Source organism: Ascidia mentula, chromosome 7 (assembly GCF_947561715.1).
Source record: "Ascidia mentula chromosome 7, kaAscMent1.1, whole genome shotgun sequence".
Lineage (NCBI taxonomy): Eukaryota > Metazoa > Chordata > Ascidiacea > Phlebobranchia > Ascidiidae > Ascidia > Ascidia mentula.
This window is the reverse complement of record NC_138572.1, coordinates 16,293,800-16,313,251: the sequence shown is the minus strand read 5'-3', so window position 1 is coordinate 16,313,251 and position 19,452 is coordinate 16,293,800. Positions and strand designations below refer to the sequence as shown.

General features: G+C 37.5%; 2 protein-coding genes across 2 annotated transcripts; one reads left to right on the top strand and one right to left on the bottom strand.

Moving 5' to 3' along the window:
- Nucleotides 1–7,899: 7,899 nt before the first annotated feature.
- LOC145908585 (putative serine/threonine-protein kinase fhkD) lies at nt 7,900–10,466 on the bottom strand. The gene is made up of 6 exons (XM_082995888.1): nt 10,435–10,466; nt 10,269–10,381; nt 9,979–10,117; nt 9,138–9,913; nt 8,273–8,470; nt 7,900–8,025 (listed from the first exon to the last, which is right to left on the bottom strand). The coding sequence occupies exons 2-4, from the start codon at nt 10,358–10,360 to the stop codon at nt 9,821–9,823; spliced, it is 324 nt and encodes a 107-aa protein (XP_082852014.1). The 5' UTR covers nt 10,361–10,381; nt 10,435–10,466; the 3' UTR covers nt 7,900–8,025; nt 8,273–8,470; nt 9,138–9,820.
- Nucleotides 10,467–12,356: 1,890 nt separating this feature from the next.
- Nucleotides 12,357–18,724, top strand: LOC145908147 (uncharacterized). The gene is made up of 11 exons (XM_082995343.1): nt 12,357–12,442; nt 12,696–13,160; nt 13,444–13,607; nt 14,069–14,182; nt 14,374–14,436; nt 15,230–15,382; nt 15,651–15,716; nt 15,805–15,858; nt 16,468–16,536; nt 16,731–17,046; nt 17,309–18,724. The coding sequence occupies exons 1-11, from the start codon at nt 12,426–12,428 to the stop codon at nt 17,463–17,465; spliced, it is 1,638 nt and encodes a 545-aa protein (XP_082851469.1). The 5' UTR covers nt 12,357–12,425; the 3' UTR covers nt 17,466–18,724.
- Nucleotides 18,725–19,452: the final 728 nt, after the last annotated feature.

Below are 19,452 nucleotides of genomic sequence, written 5' to 3'. Positions count from 1 at the left end.
AAGTTTATCTAAACAACTTTCATTCCAGTGTCAGTTCCCATGGGTTGAAAAGATTGGAAGCAAATCGTGAAGATATTTTGTATATTTCAAATCACACAATGACAAGTCTAGATTCTCTGCCTAGAAACTGTAAAGCTGCAGCGACAAATCCATTTTTCCAATTTGAACTGGACGAGTGTCATTCAACTCTGGAGGTACTTATGTTTAGCAAAAAAATATTGTCCGACGTACATCTGAATATATTAAAGGTGGCAGTAAATAATCTGGTCCGTAATACAGTTAATAGTAACATGGTTATTACGTACTAAAAGTGGGGTAGTTTAACTGAAGGCAACCTACTAACGTAACCTTAGTCAATAGATAAGTCTCGTGTTATATTTGACTTTTCTTATCTACACTCGCTTTGCACGTTAACGACGCCAACTTTGTTAACAGTTTTCAACCAAGATATGAAGCGATCATGACATAAATGACGTCAATTACGCCATAAATTGTTAAAATGATAAGTTGTATAATTGTGAGTAACCGCATAATGGGTTGCGATTTTCTGAAAAAATTTTTCTGAATTACTTTCATAGAAAACTAAATTCAACTTAAGTTTTGTAAAGGAATAGTTCACAATTGTCCTGTACTGAGATAAACCATGTCATGAACATCCAGAAAACATTTAACAAATTGTTTTTTCGACCAACTGAACAAAGAATTGTCTTTGTGAATAATTATTTAAATAAAATAAATATATTGTGAACTCTTTCTTTACAAAACTCAATATATTTTCAAAGAAATCCCAAAGCAACGTAAGCTTCATGTACCAAATTCGCAATTACAAATTTACCACTCAAGTTGTGAGACGGACATCTTACAATCCAATCTGGGAAATATCGTGCGTTATTCCAGGAATGTTAAACCGAGATATCAAAACTGCTTCTGGAGCAATATCAACTCAACTGTATGTATTGAAATAGGTTTATTTTCTTTGATGATATTGATGGCCTTTATCGAAACTTAACAGGAAAGAGAGTTTTCTGACTTCACATCATAGTGTCGGGAATATTACGATCAGATTTGAGTTGTTTAGTGACGAGAAAATGAAAAATCCACTCAGATCAAATTCAATCGTCCTAGTTCCAAACTTCGTTTACGCTAAGGTTGATTTGGCAACAAGTGAAAAGATCAATATTGTGGTAATCTCTAAACCTAAGCGTATTAATATTCTGCAATAATTTAAAATATAAATGTGTCAGTATGCTGTGCTAGTGCTCCGGTGTACGTAGGCAAGTTGAATAAATGTGGCCTGAAAACAGACGTATACAGCGGCGTTAGCATAGGATAGAAACACTGGATTAAATGAATAAATTTAATGATGAATATCTCGAAGTCAAATTTGGGAATAAATAAACTTTAGTTACGATGACTTTGCTGATCACTAGACTTATTTAATCCAAAACCTAAAACCTATGTCATAAAGTCATTTAAGTGAACTGGATTTTTAGCTTGCCCTAAAGGCGCTTGCTTTGTTTGCGAAATTATTATTCCGGCACTGACAAAAATTGTTTATTTATGATGTATGTTTTCTATTAGACATTTTTTTAAAATAATGAATGCGAGGATTCCTTGTTAAGCCATTGTTTAATTAAAACTCTATTTGACAGTTAAAATCATGCTGGGTCGGCAACTTGGATTCTGATGAAGGAGGTTTGAAATACGAACTCATCACCGAAAGGTAAAAAGTCGACAAAACGAAACCTTGTTAATACATTCCTGTCAATTATATTCAAGCGAAATTGATTTGAAAACATCAGCATTAAACTTTGTATATTTTTAATCCTACAATCTATTTCTCATATAAATTCTTTGTTTGTTCTAGATCTATTTCAGGCCACGAAATTAACACTGGTCTATATAACTTTATTTCTTTCCTGCTTAAAATGTTTGAAAAAATCTCAAATTAATACAGATTTGTGTAAGCTAATCATTGCTTATAATACCGATTTGTTTGTGTCCAAATATAAAAAGTTTACAGATAAAATCATATAATCGCAGTTGCATAGTCGTCCACGAGATGGAGTCAGAAGATTCAGTTGTAATTTTGAGAAACTACCAAACTTCTTTCGGTACCTTTAAATTTCGCTCATTCGTGTGGAACAACGTGTCTGTGAACGAACAATCACTGTACGCTCACTGTTACGTGCAGTTATGCGATAACACCGATGATGACGATTGCCAACAACCGGTGAGGTTTTATATACGCAGTAACATACTGGCTGCTTTACACAAAGACAAAACTGATTATGGGCTACCTTTTGGGACTAGTTATTGTGAAAATACATTGCAGTTCAAGATAATTCTTACTCATATGTGTTTCACAGGATTGCTCACAAAGACGTGAACGGCGATCAGTTGATTCGGATATAGAAGAGATTTTAACGGTTGGACCATTCTACGTTTCAGCTCCGGATTTGTGTGGAAAGGTGAGGATGCACAAGTTTAGCTGCCTCGGTATATTGTAATACAAAAATATGAACGAAATCACATTGCACAACGAAAGCAAGCCAGGTTTACAGCATTCCGGTTACTGGTACAAGGAGCTATGTGTAAACAGGGTAATCTGCTTTTAACCAAAATTTTGCAGGCTATTTTGCGATGACGTAATAGATTGACACACAATTACCGCCAATTTCAAAAACTAATGTTGAATTTATAATGCAAATGTGGTCTGCCAGTCTTGCAATATTAAATGATACAAAAACAGAATAAACTTTTCTCTTTTAATTCAATTCCGCAATCATTCGCAAACCAAATATAGATTTGGTTTTAAGTGGTCACTTCTTCGGAAATGAATGTTTTTCGTTAATAAGGCAACTACAAAAATTTCTGCATATTGTAGGAAAATGGTGGATGTTCAGATTTCTGTAACGATGATCTTGGAGTTGTTCAATGTTTCTGTTTTGAAGGCCGCCATCTCGGGAAGGACGAAAAAACTTGCGTTGGTGAGAGCAAAGCTTAGTTATTTATTTACATATACTTTTAAAGTCTAGTTATAATCATTCATGATCCGCTAACAAAACAACTTTTGACACTGGCGAACATTTTACGTTTTAATTATATGTGCATGTTGATGTTCAGCATATTTACATAATTTTTACTTACTTTAGTATATGTTTGTATGCAGAGGTGGAAGGAGCGTTGAAAATTGAAGGTTTACAGAATATGAATGGTGTTTACATATCAGTTGGATTCATCGTTCTTCTGCTTGTCATTGTGTTGGGGATGATTGCTTGGTTCATAAGAGGAAGATGTAACGAGAGAACTGATCGTAGATCGTTGCAGTCAAAGACATACATGTACATCCCTGCCAAATAACTGATCGTTTGCTGCCAAGTTGTATTTGTATTAAACACGTGCATGAATACTTGACTAACTGAGTTTGTGGAACACTTTGTAAATACAAGCCATCATATGTATGTAGAGTTTTGATTTTTGTATTCAAACAGAATGAGGAAATCTGAGATAGTGACACACATGAGATCTGTACTTCATTATTCATGTTGAGATGTAATTTTGTGAATGGATCTGTCGTATTTCAAGATGATTAAGTCTCAAACAACTTTAATTAAAGTTTGCATGCTTCTGTGTACCCAATTAAGAACAATGGTAATGAAACGGAAATCTTTGCAAATCAAAGAACAAAAGAAAATGATGACTTGCTCGTGATCATCCAAAAATGGTTTGTTCTTATGCTGACATCAGAGCAGTTACAATTTATGCAATGATTTTTATTATTTACCTGTGGTCAAAAAAAGATTACCACTTGCATTGAGTGAAACAAAAAAAAAACACCAGCATGGGTTAAGTGCAACCGAAAGCCCTTTTTTAGAAATATCTGTACAGTCAAGTCCTAAAGCGCATGCTCTGAATTATTCTTGCAGACGGTTGCTCCTACAGAAGATAACAGCCCTGAAATTTAAAAAATATCGCGCTGAAAATTGTTTCTGTGGTATGTTAAACTTTAAGGTCTTTTCTCACATAAAGTTTGCTTGTCACCTGTGACGACAACGTTTTTGGGCGTTCAGCTCCTTCTTGATACAAATCGTAAAACAGCAGATGTCGGAAGTCAGGTCCTTTATGGAACAACATATCTGTGTCCCGTTCATATGAGAACCAAATTCGAAAATCCAAAAAAGTGGATGGCATTAGATTTTATCGAATAAGGATTTGAATTTTTTTTTTTAATAACTGGCTTACAGCTAACACTTCGACAAGCTACAACTGTGTCATGCGTTCGACCCGACGTCAATGGCAGGCTTTAAAACCACAAACTACACCAAACCAACTGCTCAGGATAACTTGTCCGCAGCAAGTACATCGAAATCCACATTCCCTCGTAAAGAGTCAGTGGACATGGCACTGCGGCTGCGCAAACTTATTTGGGCCACGATTTTCCCCAACTTCCTACGACTGTCGCCTAAAGAACTACATCTGCAGATCAAGGCAGCGATTGTTTACAGAAGAGGACAAACTATTGTACAGCAACTGTGCAACTACAAACACATAGCACATCAAATAGAGCATTTAGGGAGTGGCCAATCAGCCCCGTATGGTCATTTTGCGCTATGTGTCCATCATGGTAAATATGAGTCGACCGTTCTGTGCACACCGTCGGTACAATCAAATTGCGCCAGCGATTAACATATAGTGACTACGGCATTGACGTGGCGCCATGCAAAGAATGCGGGCCTCAGAATGCGGGCCTCAGAATGCGGGGCTCAAAATGTTGGGCAGACCAAAATCCATTTTTCCACCCGCTAACACGCACAGATCGACGTGGAACAAGTTTCAATGCCTATTAAACAATGACGCCACAGCACTAGGCAACCATTTCAGGAAAAATCACATTTACATTTTCCGTCAAAAACCCTCGCCACAACGTTGTTATAGTGTGACTTTCGTGCAGAAACCTTGGATATATGTGAGGACCTGTGGCTGCACAGGACACGGGCGCAGATAAACGAGCAGAGCATAGTTAAGGCCCGTTAACACACGAACACAGTTTGGCACGGCACAGCACAGTCTGGCACACACGGTGTTTACACTACTGGAATAATCGAGCACGACAAATGCAAGTGACAAGTTACGTTGATAATTTTTTAAGGATGTCACCTTGCATTTCTCTGCCTCGCCAGCGATATTATAAGTACAAATTGAAGTTGTTTCTATTGGCCGTAGATATTTACGAACAAAGGGCATGTACTGTTTTACATAGTTAAGACATGTACTGTTTTACATAATTTTTTACGACGCAAGGTAACACTACAGTTTATTGAACCAAACACCACAGATTATGAAAACAAAGATGTTATAATTGAACCAGGACAATGGTTTTCCACAGCAGCATCCCGCTGAGACGCCATTCCACATACCGCTTTGTAATGCAGCTACGGCACCATTTCATACGCTCAAAACAATCGCTCACATGTCAAACGCGGTCACATCACACAACCACAACTAAAACAATATATGTCCTCTACTTTTAGGCAGTCGCGCTGCACTTTCACATCAATGTGTGCCGAAATGTGCCCAACTGTGCCCGAATTTATGCTCATCGAGCAAAAGCGAGCACATCCTAGCACAGACCGGCACATCCCATCCCAGCTCAGCACGCGCGCACAATAAAACAAACACGGAATCGTCTGTAGTCTAAAAGGGCCTTTACACCTGCATGCAAATAAAATGTGTTTGGTTCTGTACTTATATATTTGCATTGCGCCCTGTGACTGTTTTTGCTTGCTTTTGTTTGTGGCGTGTTATTTCCACATAATTGTGTGGTGCTATCTACGCACAAGATACTTTTTGTTTGTTTTTCTTCTAATCATTTCGTTGCTTTTCCTTGGCGTGTCGTGGTGTGGTGTAAGTGCATATTTCGCCTTTGCCATAGAGTTTTGCTTCGGATTTATTTACTTTTTTTTATATTTTTTCATTGGCAGTCAGATTTTACTTATTTACACATCTAGTTTTTAATTAGTTTAGTAACAACGTTTCCATACTTGTTGGACCTGTGTTTGAACTTAGTTTTTTACGTTGCTTCTGTGTTTTGCATTCCACAGAAGCTGATGGTGCCCTTTACAGGGCGAAATATATTTTTCTGTTTTTAAAAATCTTTAGAGCTGTCTGCCAGATTGATTTTTTCAGTTTGAACTCAGCAAATATACATATGGTAATCGACAACCTGCCAGGGCGGCTTGGTTTACTGATCAAGTAAAGTTTAAATTACTGATTTTTCATAAGATAAGCAAAGTGGAGCCAATAATCTGAATTGTGTAAGCTGCAGACAGATGGCCACTTTTTCGACCTAAAAGGTCTCATCAGTGCAGTTGGTGCCCAACGGATGACGGTGATTGTATAGTCACCACAAAGTGGAAGTCTTTGCTTGGCCGTTTGGTCAGCAAAGTCGTCTGAAAGTCACACCAGCTGCACCGATGAGACCTTCGAAACAGTGGCTGCACTGATAGGTCGAAACAGTGGCCATCTGTCATCAGCATGAACCGACGTTTGCATTTTTATATCAGTATTACGTCATCGTGGACAACGAGAACCAAATCGTAAAAATATTTATTCCCGTTCGGAAGTTCGCGTTATGCTGATCGTCGACCAATGTTGTATCTCCCTGGTTTCAAACAATGGTGGTTGGATAATGCTCCTGCATAAATGGTATTGGTGATTTATGTCAAAGGTTTACAAAGAACGTCCTTATTTAACCTTACAATTTACTGAAATTCAGTATGTGAAAGTAAACGCTAAACTAAAAAGCATAATCAACGATCTTATAACTACTAAGCTGAAATATTGCTATGTCATCATCAATTCAATGCACCTAATCGTGTTGCAGTCAGCTAATGTCTTACGCGCATTTGTTTAACCAAAATTGTTTTATAATTTGCTATTTCTTTTTTCGTTCACACATTGAAGCCGTTTCAAATTCTTGCCCCTTGTTATTATCAGTGTAGTTTACACTTGTGGAAAGAGATTACATTCAAGTTGATTTCCATTTACCTGTTTTATATTAAACTTTGCCGGATCAAGAACCGCTGCATATCGAAGTGCTATATTTGCGTCATCTTACACCACTACATTAAACGACAAAGCAACTACTTCCAGGAATGTGTGTTTTATTCACATCCGCTTGAACATATTTCAAAATAACATCTACAATTTTATTCTTGCTGAGTGCCAATTGCAGGACCAGGGCAGGCAAGGTTAACTTTAATCCTTTTCACATAAGCAGTTTACGTGGCAACCGATAGAAACATAATCGAATAACCAAGCACCAGACTGCAATCACAGGCAGCCCAGGCGAGAGGAAACAATTTACGCTATAACATGAGACTAGCACTTTATTAACAGTCCACATGGGAAACAGGGTTTACTTAACACTCACGTGCAAATTGAACAACTCCGGGATTTTCTTCGTGTTGGTGATGTGGTAATTTGACCTTTTTGCACTAATTTTAACTTCCTGTTAACCGAGTCCGTGACGTATTTTAACGTGGCCATCACGTAGGATCATCAAAGTTGCTCGAGGCTGAATAGTATAAGGGGCAAAGCTGTTAAAAGGTTATTAAAAGTGCATTAGAAACTTGAATCTTACAAACGACTGCAACTAAATGTACAATAAACACACATATGTGCAGGCAACAATTTGACAATTCTCAAAACTCTCGTATATGAAATACTACATCCTATTAAAATGCTTTAAATTTAACTTCTACACAATTCAAAAGCAAACAAGTACAAGTCAATAGGTATAAGTCTACCTTTGTGCAACAATTTCCAAATGTTAAATAACTATGCGTAATATTTTTTTCTGTTAGGCAGTTTACTGTCTTCACGGAAGAACTCGTAGCAGTGAATGAGCAAGTGCGGCAAGTTGGCCAGAAATCGCCCCAAAAACTTGTTCCAGTTTTCCCGTCCTGGTGTTAAACCGAAGTAACTCATTTCCTCTTTTGGCAGCTGAGCGGCATGGGTCGCCTGACATTGTAAATTAACATTAGGACATGTGACAATTCACATAAAAACATTAAGCTTTATGTGTTGGTATTGTCCAAAATATTTACTACGTAACACGTCGTCAGGTACGTTGTAGTGTGTAATGGACAAGGGGAAACTTATTTTTTGTAATTGTTCATCGGCGTTGTTGTTTTTTGTGCAAACACAATTGCATTTCATTTGATTTGTTCTCTGTTAAATGGATTTTATGTTAATAAAAACAAATTACCTTGTTTCTCATCTCGCGAATAATGTGTTGAATTCCATTGCAATCGTGACGATTAAACTTTGGGGTGGCGCCAGTTAAGTTAAACATTTTGTACTCTTTTTTGCCACTATATTGTGAATCAGACAAATAAGCTTCATTGAACATGTTGAACTCTTTTCTGTCAATGTAGTCGTCAATTTCCAAAACACGTATTATGTCCTGCCAGAAAGAGAAGCACATGGGTTTAGCCAGTAGTTCTCATTCTTCAGATCCCCTTTTAATTACGTCAGATTGGTCGCGAACCTTTTGTGTTTTTTAAATTTTGCTCGTGCTGAAATTTAAGCATAATTTTCACGTCACGATGCGCTCTTGTTTGCGATAAATCAAGGCTGCAACTTGCTTCTGTAACTTTGCATGTTTTCGGGGTTATATTACGAAATGCGCAAACATTTCGAAAATATGGGTTTATCAACCATATGGGGTGAATATTTACAGCTTTTGACAACGCTATGCGGCGCTTAACCTTTATACATGTATATATTGCGTATACGCAACCGCGATTTCCTGTTTCTGTCAGCTTTACATCAGCGCCTTGATAACCTGTCTGTTTTTACCGGTGTTCTATTCCATTTTAGTTACGTTACTTTATTTGACTTCTTATTCATTATGAAAGATAAAGTGATTTGTTTTTGCCCAAATTGTAATGTGCGTCTTTTTGTATCCTGTTATATGTAGCCGTCTCTGCACCTTCCACTATATGTAACCATAGTTAACAGTAGCTCAATGTATTTCCGTAAAAAACATATTTTAATTTTACTTATTAAGTGAATATGTTACATCTTTTAACGAATGCATAAATCGTCTGCGTGGCCGACTGTGTACAAACCTATGCCAGTTTCATGTAAATACTTTAAACCAGTAATGGACTGACGCAATACATCGAGTGGTCCAATATCAAAATATTCCAAGAAACTTATCTTTAAATTCATTCCCGTTTCGGGATCAATTGGATTACTAGAATCACCCTTCATGTTGGCAACCCACTGAAAAGACATAAAAACCATGAAAACAGCAGCAAAATTATAATTTATGTCAAAGTTTTCATGAAAAAATAAAAACGACTACAGCTTAATATGCAATACAATAATTAACGATATGTAGAAATACTTGAGAAACATCTCCGCTGCAGAGTTCCATAATAAAACAGCTGAATTGTTTTTCCTACCAACAAAAAGACACAAGCACTAATATTTTTCAATTTAGAGGATCCACTGTATTTGTTCGTGGCAAATTTTAGTGTCCAACCTCACTGTATTGGAAAAACACTACAAGTAAAAGTCACTTTAAGTCGACAATTTTAATATAGTTACCACAAACGAACGCTCGTATGCTACTTTCTATTAAGTGATTTTAGAATTTTTGTTTATTTTTTTATATTGATACTTCCTTCACCACTGCGGTGGCCAAATTAAACGTTGTTAATGACGTATTGTAACATGTTTATGTTATTTTGGATCATCAAAGTTGCACAAGGATAAACAATATAAGGTAAAGCTGTTAAAGTGATGCTTAATATACAATACACAAATTAACGGTATACAAAAGTACTTCAGAAGCATATCCGCTGCAGAGATCCAGAAAGGAGTAATTGTATTCATTTCCCTAACAACAAAAATACACTGACATTCACTGATTTTTTCTCAGTTGAAATAAGTTTCTAAATGCACCTGAAAGTAATCGTAAAATCTGATCATATTTTCGCAGTCGATTTTGTCAAGAATCTCCCTTTCATTTTCCCTCTCTCCGTAATATCCCGGGCCGACAATTTTTGCAGCAAAAATGTAATTATCTTCTTTTCTCCGACATCTGAAACAATCAAAAATTTTACGAAAAATCTATCCTGTAAATATAAGCGATACATTTAAATCTTGCATCATATCACTCTATTTTTCCGTGTAGTATTAAATACTGATGATAAATATATCCGACAATTTTTTAAGCAACATTTGCAACTTACATGCGGACTTGTACGCCATCGTTTTCGGCTATTACACCACCTTTGTCAAAACTATACTTCGACATGCTGCAACTTTCGTTGGTTTGTCCCATTGTATGAATTAAGCAAAACACCTTCAAAAGCAAGTAATATTTATGCAGATATACGAAGAATAAAACAACATTACCAAATGTTGTCTTGCTACAAGGTAAGGTTTGATTCTTTTAGTTTATGTTCAAATGAGGGTAACGGCTATTGTAAAAGGTCGGTGTTCAAACCAATGAGCTTTTCGACAATATCCTAATTTACCTCTGAGTCTTAACCAACAATAAATATATTGAACCAAACACACCTAACCGTAGGCAAGTATGCGCAACTACGTTCAAGAATATTCATAATCCTCAAATGTGAAAAGGCTTCTAAGGCCGTTAAAAATATTCCTCGCTGACATTTTTTGATTCCCGGGTCCTAATGTCGTGGCGAGAACCTTTTTTTGGAGATGACATGAAATTACAGGTCGCAATTCTTGAGTTTGAAGGGAAACAATGGAGTTCATTCCCACATATTTTTATCATGGGCCTTCTAGAGTGGTAATGGCCCCTGGCTCACCGCAATTATTACACACTTTCTTTCGTGGGGCCTGACAAATCCACACAATAAATATTGGCTATATCCACAAATCTTTTCATCTCCGGTTATAAAGCTGTTTTTTTCTACAGGTTCTTGGTAGATTGGTTAACAAAGCGGTCAAATGAACTTCGTCATAAGCACGCCTACTGAGGCAGTTTTTATGTTTTAGTCGAGCGTGAATTTTGATAATGTTTGCATCACCTGGCAACACGCTTATGTTCTGGGCGCTGGCTGTTTAGTAGTGGCTTTAATGACCTCCGCGAACCGGTTGTTAGCAAGCGTGTATCGTAGGGCTGTGTATCACTTCTTTCAGTAGAAGTCCCAAATAACCACGTATATAATGAATCCTGATGTATCGGTCCAGGGTCCTTGCGGATGTTAAAAAAAAATAATCCCACCGCTGGCACTGTTGCAACATGTTGGCGTTTTTGCCAACAACTTTTTGACAATATTTCCAGTCACCTCTTGACCAGAACCAATAAAACATTTAGTAAACGAAACGCTGAAAAAGCAACTTTTTGATTGAACTGCTGTTTGTGATTAAAATGAACACTGAAGTTTAACACCACAATGTGTAGCTGGGTGTGTGTGTGATGAAAAAGGCATGCTGAAAATACGGCACGAGTTGAGAAAAGAATTGTGGTTGATCATGCGTAACGCAATTAAACAAACTAATTGCTTTTTCCTTCGGCTAACGGCAGACCGGTAACGTATTTACTGGAGTAAAATAGCGCCATGTACTGGAGAAAACGGTGTTACAGGTCTGTCTTGAGCCCACATGTTTTGCAAATGCTGGGAGAGGAACTTGTTTGTGGTTTGTTAAAGTGTAATAAAGTAACAAAAAATCAAGTATATGTAATGCCTTGTTAAAGCCGTTGTGTTTGCCCCTGGTGCAACAATGATTTGGTTTCTAAACTATTGATTCTGCTTCTGCCTTTCAGAAGGTTTGTTTTTGTGTTTCACATTTCTGAAACATTATCTGCTTTACTTTCAAGTATTTTTTGTTATATATTCATGTTGGTTTTTATTATTGGATTGTAACCTTGCCTTATTGAAAACCGATTAAGATCAAAAGGTTTATTTGAGGTTATAATAGTATTTATGATTGTACACTAGAGTCTAGACTAGATCAAGGTAACATTATATTTTCTATTTATTGATGTCCTATTGCTCAGGATTTTCTTTGCATGTAATATTTGTTGAATTTGTGATTACATTTCTTTTTTGCAGTTTTCACAATGAAGGAATCAATAACTGTGACAGAAATCCGCTGTCTTAACACAGATGATGGAGAACTTGGTTCAGGTTTGGTTGGCACTGTGTTGCTAGGTGACATTCAAAATTTTGGAAAAGTTGCACTTAAATGCTTTGGGGTTCATCGTGGGAAAAAAGAAAGGATAAACATTAAAAACAGGTTTGTAATGCTTGGGGGCATAAAGTGACAGAGCCAAAGAAAAAATAAAATTTATTTGATGCGGCATTTATTTGGGCAACTTTTAAAGGAAATTTGGTTTATTTTTCAGATGAATTGGTGTTAACTGTGATTTTATGTGTTTTGGCAAAAAGTTGACGTTCAAAATAATTTTTGTAGAATTTCTGATGAAATTAAAATGCTTGATAATGCCAACCATGACAACATTGTACGTTTGTATGGATGGACGGATTGGCCAAATGCCATGGCCCTTGTAATGGAATACATGGCAGGTGGTAACCTTGGTACCCTGCTTCTTAATTCTCATGTTGAGCTTAAGCCAGGGTTGCAACTTCGGATGAGTTTTGATATTTCCAAAGCTCTGGCTTTCATCCACAATATCCCAGGGAAAAAAGGATGACTCATGGTGATATTAAGCCAGAAAATGTCTTTATCACCGCACATTTAATCTGCAAAGTTGGTGATTTTGGAAGTGCCAAGTTGTCAACAATCACTGGTGTCAGTACAACAACACCAATGAGTTCCAGCAGAAAGCATACGGAGTACACAAAAGCCTTTGCATCTCCAAAATTACTTTCCAACCCGTTGGCAACCATCAATAAAGAAGATGATGTTTTCAGTTTTGGCATGGTTGTGTATTTTATACTGTTCCAAAAATATCCAATGGGTTCCACACCACTTGATGTTTACATTGATGCAATAATGGGTGGCCAACGCCCTTCATTAAGTGTTTCTGAGATAAAAGAAGATACAACACCTGAGGAAAATGAAATGGTTGATCTATTATCAGCAGTAATACAGGGATGTTGGCAACACAATCCTACAACGCGGGCCAATATGTCCTCTGTCAGGTACACACATAATTTTTTGTCAGACTTTTTTTCTAAAAGACATTTGATTTTAGATAAAACCATTTTGCCATTTTCCGTCAAATTAATATGTGTGTGTGGAATATTTTGAAAAGAACTGTTTTGTTTGTTTATATTAAATATGTATATGTTCGAAGTATGTTTTTACCAATTACCTTTCAAGAAAATGTTTTTTAAACAGTGAAAAATATTTTATAGAAAAAAGCTTGATTAACTTTTCAAGCCCAAAATTATTCCTGAAGTACACATGCACGCATTTCTTTAGTAAAAAGCTTGGGGAACTTTCCATGTTGCAAGATATTTCTGCGATCACATTGCAAGTATTTCAAATTCAGAAGAAAATGCAATTTTCCACACCCACATTTACAAAACACAATACTTCCCCTCTACATGAGTTTGACCCTGTAAAGAAAAGTTTTAATGACTTGGGTAAGTTATTAATTTTGTAACATTTTGCATGAAAGAATACAACTGTTTGTTTTACAACCAAGTTCATTGACACCTTCTTACTTTAATTTCAAAGAAGGTCCTAGCCTCGAGCAAACCATATTGCTTATAGTTGAAACCACAGTTTTAGTTGACTTTTTGGTAGATGTACATTTGGTGCCAGGTGCATAAAAAATTTCAAACATAAAATGTTTAAGGACCAGGTCCAAGATACTGCATAATTTTGTCAACTTGCTTCATTCTGGTATAATTTTTGCGAAATATTCACTAAAATATCAACTGTGTTTTGTTTGCTGGATTTAAGCTGGTGGAGTTATAGAATATATAATGCATATGTTTGTCCTGTGTCGAAATTGTTGTTTTTTGTTATCCGCATATATTTCACGCTTGACTTAACACGGTGGTTCTGTTTCCTCTTTCACAGTAAGACTTTACTTTCGCAGGCGGGAAAGCCCCGTTTACTGGCGCCGGGTTTTCAATTGCGCAATCTCGCTTGATGACATCATCGCGACCGACGGCTGACAGGGAGATCGTCGCTGATGGCGGAGACGCGTCAGGTACTTGCGCTGTCTGGCGGTGTTTGTATAGGAACTGCTATGCTTTTTTCTTGCAATTCATTGCGCATGTCACAGCCGTATGGTAGCGGTAACACAATTAAGATGTCTACGAACGTTTTCCATTTGAAACAAATTTCAATTTTTTACCGAACAATGCAGGAGTAATTAATTGTATATTTTATTGTTTTCAGACGAGACCAACCCCAAAACACCAATTTCAATTCAATCTTTAAACATTAACTCTCCAACAACAAGTAAGTTGTTTGTCCACAAAAGTGACAACCCTTTAACTGACATGTGTCACTCATTTCAATTACAGATATTGGTTTAATAAAACGGCCGCACAGACCCAAATCCTTGACACCATTTCGCATTAAATTTCTGACAAAATGAGACCAAAAATAACACATTTGGCTTTGAAAAATGTTGTTATACAGTTATATAGATGGGATTCCTGGGTAATTCGTACGTGGGCTTCTTTATTCTAACATAAGGACAGCTTGTTGGCACGCGGACGCGTGAAGGACAACACATTTACAAGTGGACAAAGCCAATTAACCGTTATTGATTTAACTGAGGGCATTGCACTCTTAACACTACCGGTCTATATACCACCTTCGCCACCTCTTTTCAATCCAAGGCGACATGACATTATATGAAAAAGCTCGAACTTGTTTGATTCGTCAACACAGATATGTTTCAGGATATAACATGACAAGGCAGGATCGCATGCCCTTACTTGACGATCTTAGCAGTCGTATATCGTGCATTAGGTTCACTGGCATCGCAGTCAAGCTAAAACAGCCATTTTGACCGATAAATCGGAGCGAGATTTGAAAAATTAAGCACCTGATAAGCTTTGAACTCTCATCCCTGGGCTTAACTTGACCAAAATACACTTTCGTTTCTAGAGCGTTAAGCATTTCTTGTGATGTAAAATTTTATGAATATAGGTTTTCGTGAATGAACTGTTCTCAACTATCGTTTCCTTTGTTGTTTTGATAACCTCTTATACGCGGTAATTTGTAACAAAGTCATACCAAACAGGCAACTCCAGAAGACCTGCACCACGCGGGACTCGAACCCTGAACCCAACGACTTCCAGACCAACTTTTTCAGAAAGTGCTGAACCGTTGAAAGAAAATGAGCTAATTCGGATGCAAGAAGCTCCTTACTCGTTTCCCACAGCAAATTTCAGTGGTTAGTCTATTGAAAACCCTCCATAACACGACCGTGTTACTGCTATGATTGCACATTTTAAAAAACTTCTTTTGTTGTAGAAATATCACACTTGTATTGTTACAATTACCTGTTTTTTAAGTTCAGTCTTGTCTCTTATTAAAATATAAAAGTGTAAGTCATTAGGAATGCAGTCTTTTGTTGCCAGGTGAAGAATGTATTTGGGCACCTCATTAAATTACTCGAACGCATGATGATCAACCGACACATAATTTTTACTGTGTTTTAGTTCCTGTACAACAAAATGTTGACCGACCTTCATCTAATTATGGAAACGAAGACTTGTGCTTTTCAGGTACACAAGTGTTTGACAATTCTGCAAACCATAGCTCTTGCTTACTGCGAAAATGCGTCGTAATTTTGCATGTCATTGTTGCTTTCAGAGTCTTCAACTCAACAGAAATCCACATTTCCAACTTTTCCGCCTTCTGCCCAAAGTAAGAATATCAAGGCAATGCATGAAATTTAAACAATGTTTGAAATATCGGCCTGTCGGGCTTTCGTTGACTACAGCGGCCCGGCATAAACTTTAAACGGCGGATATAACTTGTTCGAAAATTGTGCTCTTATCCTTACGTAATTTTTGCGCGATAACAACCGCCGTTACTTGGTCTCGCGTAAGCAATGCCACTGACTAAGTCAGTGTTTTCCAACCGGTGGTACGCTACTACTAGTGGTACGCGACGGCATTCCAGATGGTGCGGATCAGTTCGAATTCAAAAATTCTGATCTCAAAATGTTTATTACTTCATCACCTAGGTTACTCTGTAACACACAACTAGGTGGTACGCGTCGAAATTGTTTTAACTCCAAGTGGTACGCAACCACAAAAAGGTTCGGTATCAAAGGACTAGTTTATGAAACTGACCCGAACCCTAACTAGAGAGTGAAATAACAACATTGAATTGTAATATACAGAACATCGGTGCTGGTGTAATTACAAGTTACATGCAGTATATTACGTTTATTGCTTTCCCTAAAACAGTCACGAACACAAAAACCAACAACTTTCACGCATAAAATATTTATTCTGTGTTAATCCCCAGCCTCGTCCAACTTGTCGTCTTCAAAACCCAACATTCTAAATTTCGATCAGATGTTCGTACAAGGCGAAGGTAAGATTTTATGTTGATTTTGTGTATTTGTCAGGACTAACTACAAAAAGTTGGCTTTACACCAAACAGATTTACAGATTTTAGAAATAATTGAACTTCGTTTCTCAAATATTTAGTGAATTTCAAGTTGATTTTTATGATTTTGTGAATCAGAAATCTTAACGTTTCCCCTCAGCAAAGAACATGTTTTCAAGGTCGGGAGTTAATACAAACCTACAAACAAATGCTGGAGGCGCATCAGTACAATCACGCTAGAGAAACAGCTGGAAAAGTGTTAGAATTCATCAACTCCAACTCGAATACGAAAGCTCCCTTGTTAAAGGGCGCCGCGAATCGACGAAGGAACGAGAAAAAGTTTTTGGAAGCAATTCTGTTCTTCGAGGTCGCCCAACTGGCCTATGTTCATCCGAACAATCACCAGAACACGGTGATGGGGATGGAAATATACGTGAAGGAGATGAGCAAAATGTGCCAGGAAAATTCAGGCGATTTCCTGAAATCCCCCCTTCGGTGAGTTTTGTGGTAATCCCTGTTGTCGTGTAAACTTCCCAACGAATCGAAAATTTATGGACTTGGTGTCGTGTTGTCCCTTTTTTCCTAATACTTTAGCTGTATAAGCAATTAAAGGTTTAAATTGAAGTGCCTTAATCATGTACATATTTCACGTACTATTGCAAGTTGGGGTCGCCAGGAAAACTTGATTTTGATGCAGTTTTGTTGCATGGATTTTTTTGCAAATCCTTTCATTTACGACTGCCTGTTTTTTGTCCAGCGAGATATCTACTGATTACGTCATTCCACGTATGGTCGAACTTGTCCAAGAAAGAGAAAAGTTACCAGCCTTACAAAAAGACGACAAAGCCCAGTGGTGGGCGTGGATATCTCAAGCTGAACAGCTGGTTGGAAAAACCGAAACAAGTGGAAGATAAGGTTCACAGGCATCGCAGCCAAGCTGGATCAGCCACTTTTCCCGACAAGTCGGAGCGAGATCTGAAAAATCAAGCTCCCGGTGAGGTTTGAACTCACGACCCTGGGCTAACCAGGTCCAACGCTCTACCAACTTAGCTACAGGAGCTCGGTGGTTTCACGGGGTATATTGTGGCCAAGGTACATTGGTGCGCAAGCGCACAACTTGTCAGGCGACCTTCACATGCGTAGAGGATCTCCACCACCGTAATCAGACAACGCAGAAGTAATGCCATGCTTACGCATAGCAAGGCGGGATCGCCCCACTGCGCAGGCCCTTTATATTTGGCGATCACTGCTCTAATATTTTGATCATAAGGTTGTCGAAGATATCTTGAAAACGCCATAGAAATCGCAAAGTCAGCTCATGGCAAGAAAGATCCTTACTACAAGGATTTGGTGCAAATGCTTCAAAATCACGGCAAGCAAAACTGATTTTATTTTGTATTGTTGTTGTTGTCGTTGTTATTTGTCAGTGAAAAGGCTTTAAAGTATTGACCTCTATGAATTTTTGAGAAACCTTTTAATATAGAACATAAAATCGAGCAAACGTTTTCTTTTAATGCAATTGACGCCTGTTTGTACGGTCCCCTCTTTCAATTTAAATTTTGATGACGTCGCAATCAAAGCTTCAATCAAGCTGTCGAACTTCTCGGTGCCGCAATCTACTTTAGACGTGCCAAAGTACGCTCCGTGTCTGCACAAGTCCAACTGTGCTTTTTTGTTTTAAAATCGATTTTTCAGCGTATTTTATGTCTTTTCGTAAGTTTTTCATCTTACAAATATTATCGCAAAGCGATTTAACAGTTTCACGCTCCAAGCAATATTTCTAATGCATTTTTAACAAATTGAGGTTCTTCAAATTCAGTGTGTTGAAGTTCAAATTTAAGTATTCGTTGGTCTTCAATTTTAAACGTCAAATAAAATATTTTTATTACTAAACGCAACACAATATTCTCAACTGATTGATGATGTCGTCGCCCTTACGTTTGTGCCTTGGAATGACGTCACTGGTGTAAACAACATTGTTATATTTTTCTTAAACTTTTGCTGATTAAAGTGTCGTTAAGTTTTGTCACAACCTACGAATAAACAACTTTCTCGGTCGATAACGGAGAAAGTATTGACTTCTGATACTTATTATATTTGCACAAAACTAGGAACCGGACATATGCCATCGAAACTTGATCAACGACAGTTGGTGCTCATCCAATATATCCGTACTTACTTGCTTGAACTCATCCGAAATTATAGGCAAAACCGCTTTTTGTGATGGTTATATTTACGACAGCAGTCACTACGATGACACTATTGTTACGGAAGTATACAATTTTATTCATCTTTTCGATTACTGCCAATCACCATTCTGATAAATTTATTTTCGGACTATGATCATCCAAGAATATAACCATGCTGACGTCACGGGTTTCTTTGAAATATTTCTCTCAAGGGCCGTGGTGTTGTACATATTTTACGGGAAATTGTATTTCTTGTGCCCGAAAATAAATATAGAACTGCAACCATGCAACAATGGCCTGTGTGTTGTGGCCAGATTGTTTTCAATTCGGTTTGGGTTGATACTCGCAAGTATAATGGGCGTCGCCATACCTTATTCACCCAACATATATGGATTCTTTATACTGAGGGCTATGGAAGCCATGTTTTTCCTTCAAACAGCCATGTCGTATTTCACATAACGTAAGAATATTATTATATAGGCCCGCCATTGCGCCACGTAAGGTCGAGCACCGCAAATTATCAGTGTCAGGTTTAGAATCAGTGTAATGACGGTGTTGTATTCGTAACACCGGAGTCACTGACACGTACGTGACTTCCAAAAATATCAAAACGGGGATTTGGGGTAGCAAAAAGTACAGCACAGCAGCCGGTCAAGACATATTTCATAAAACACAGCGTGCAAGCTGTGCAAGCGATACGAAACAAACGACA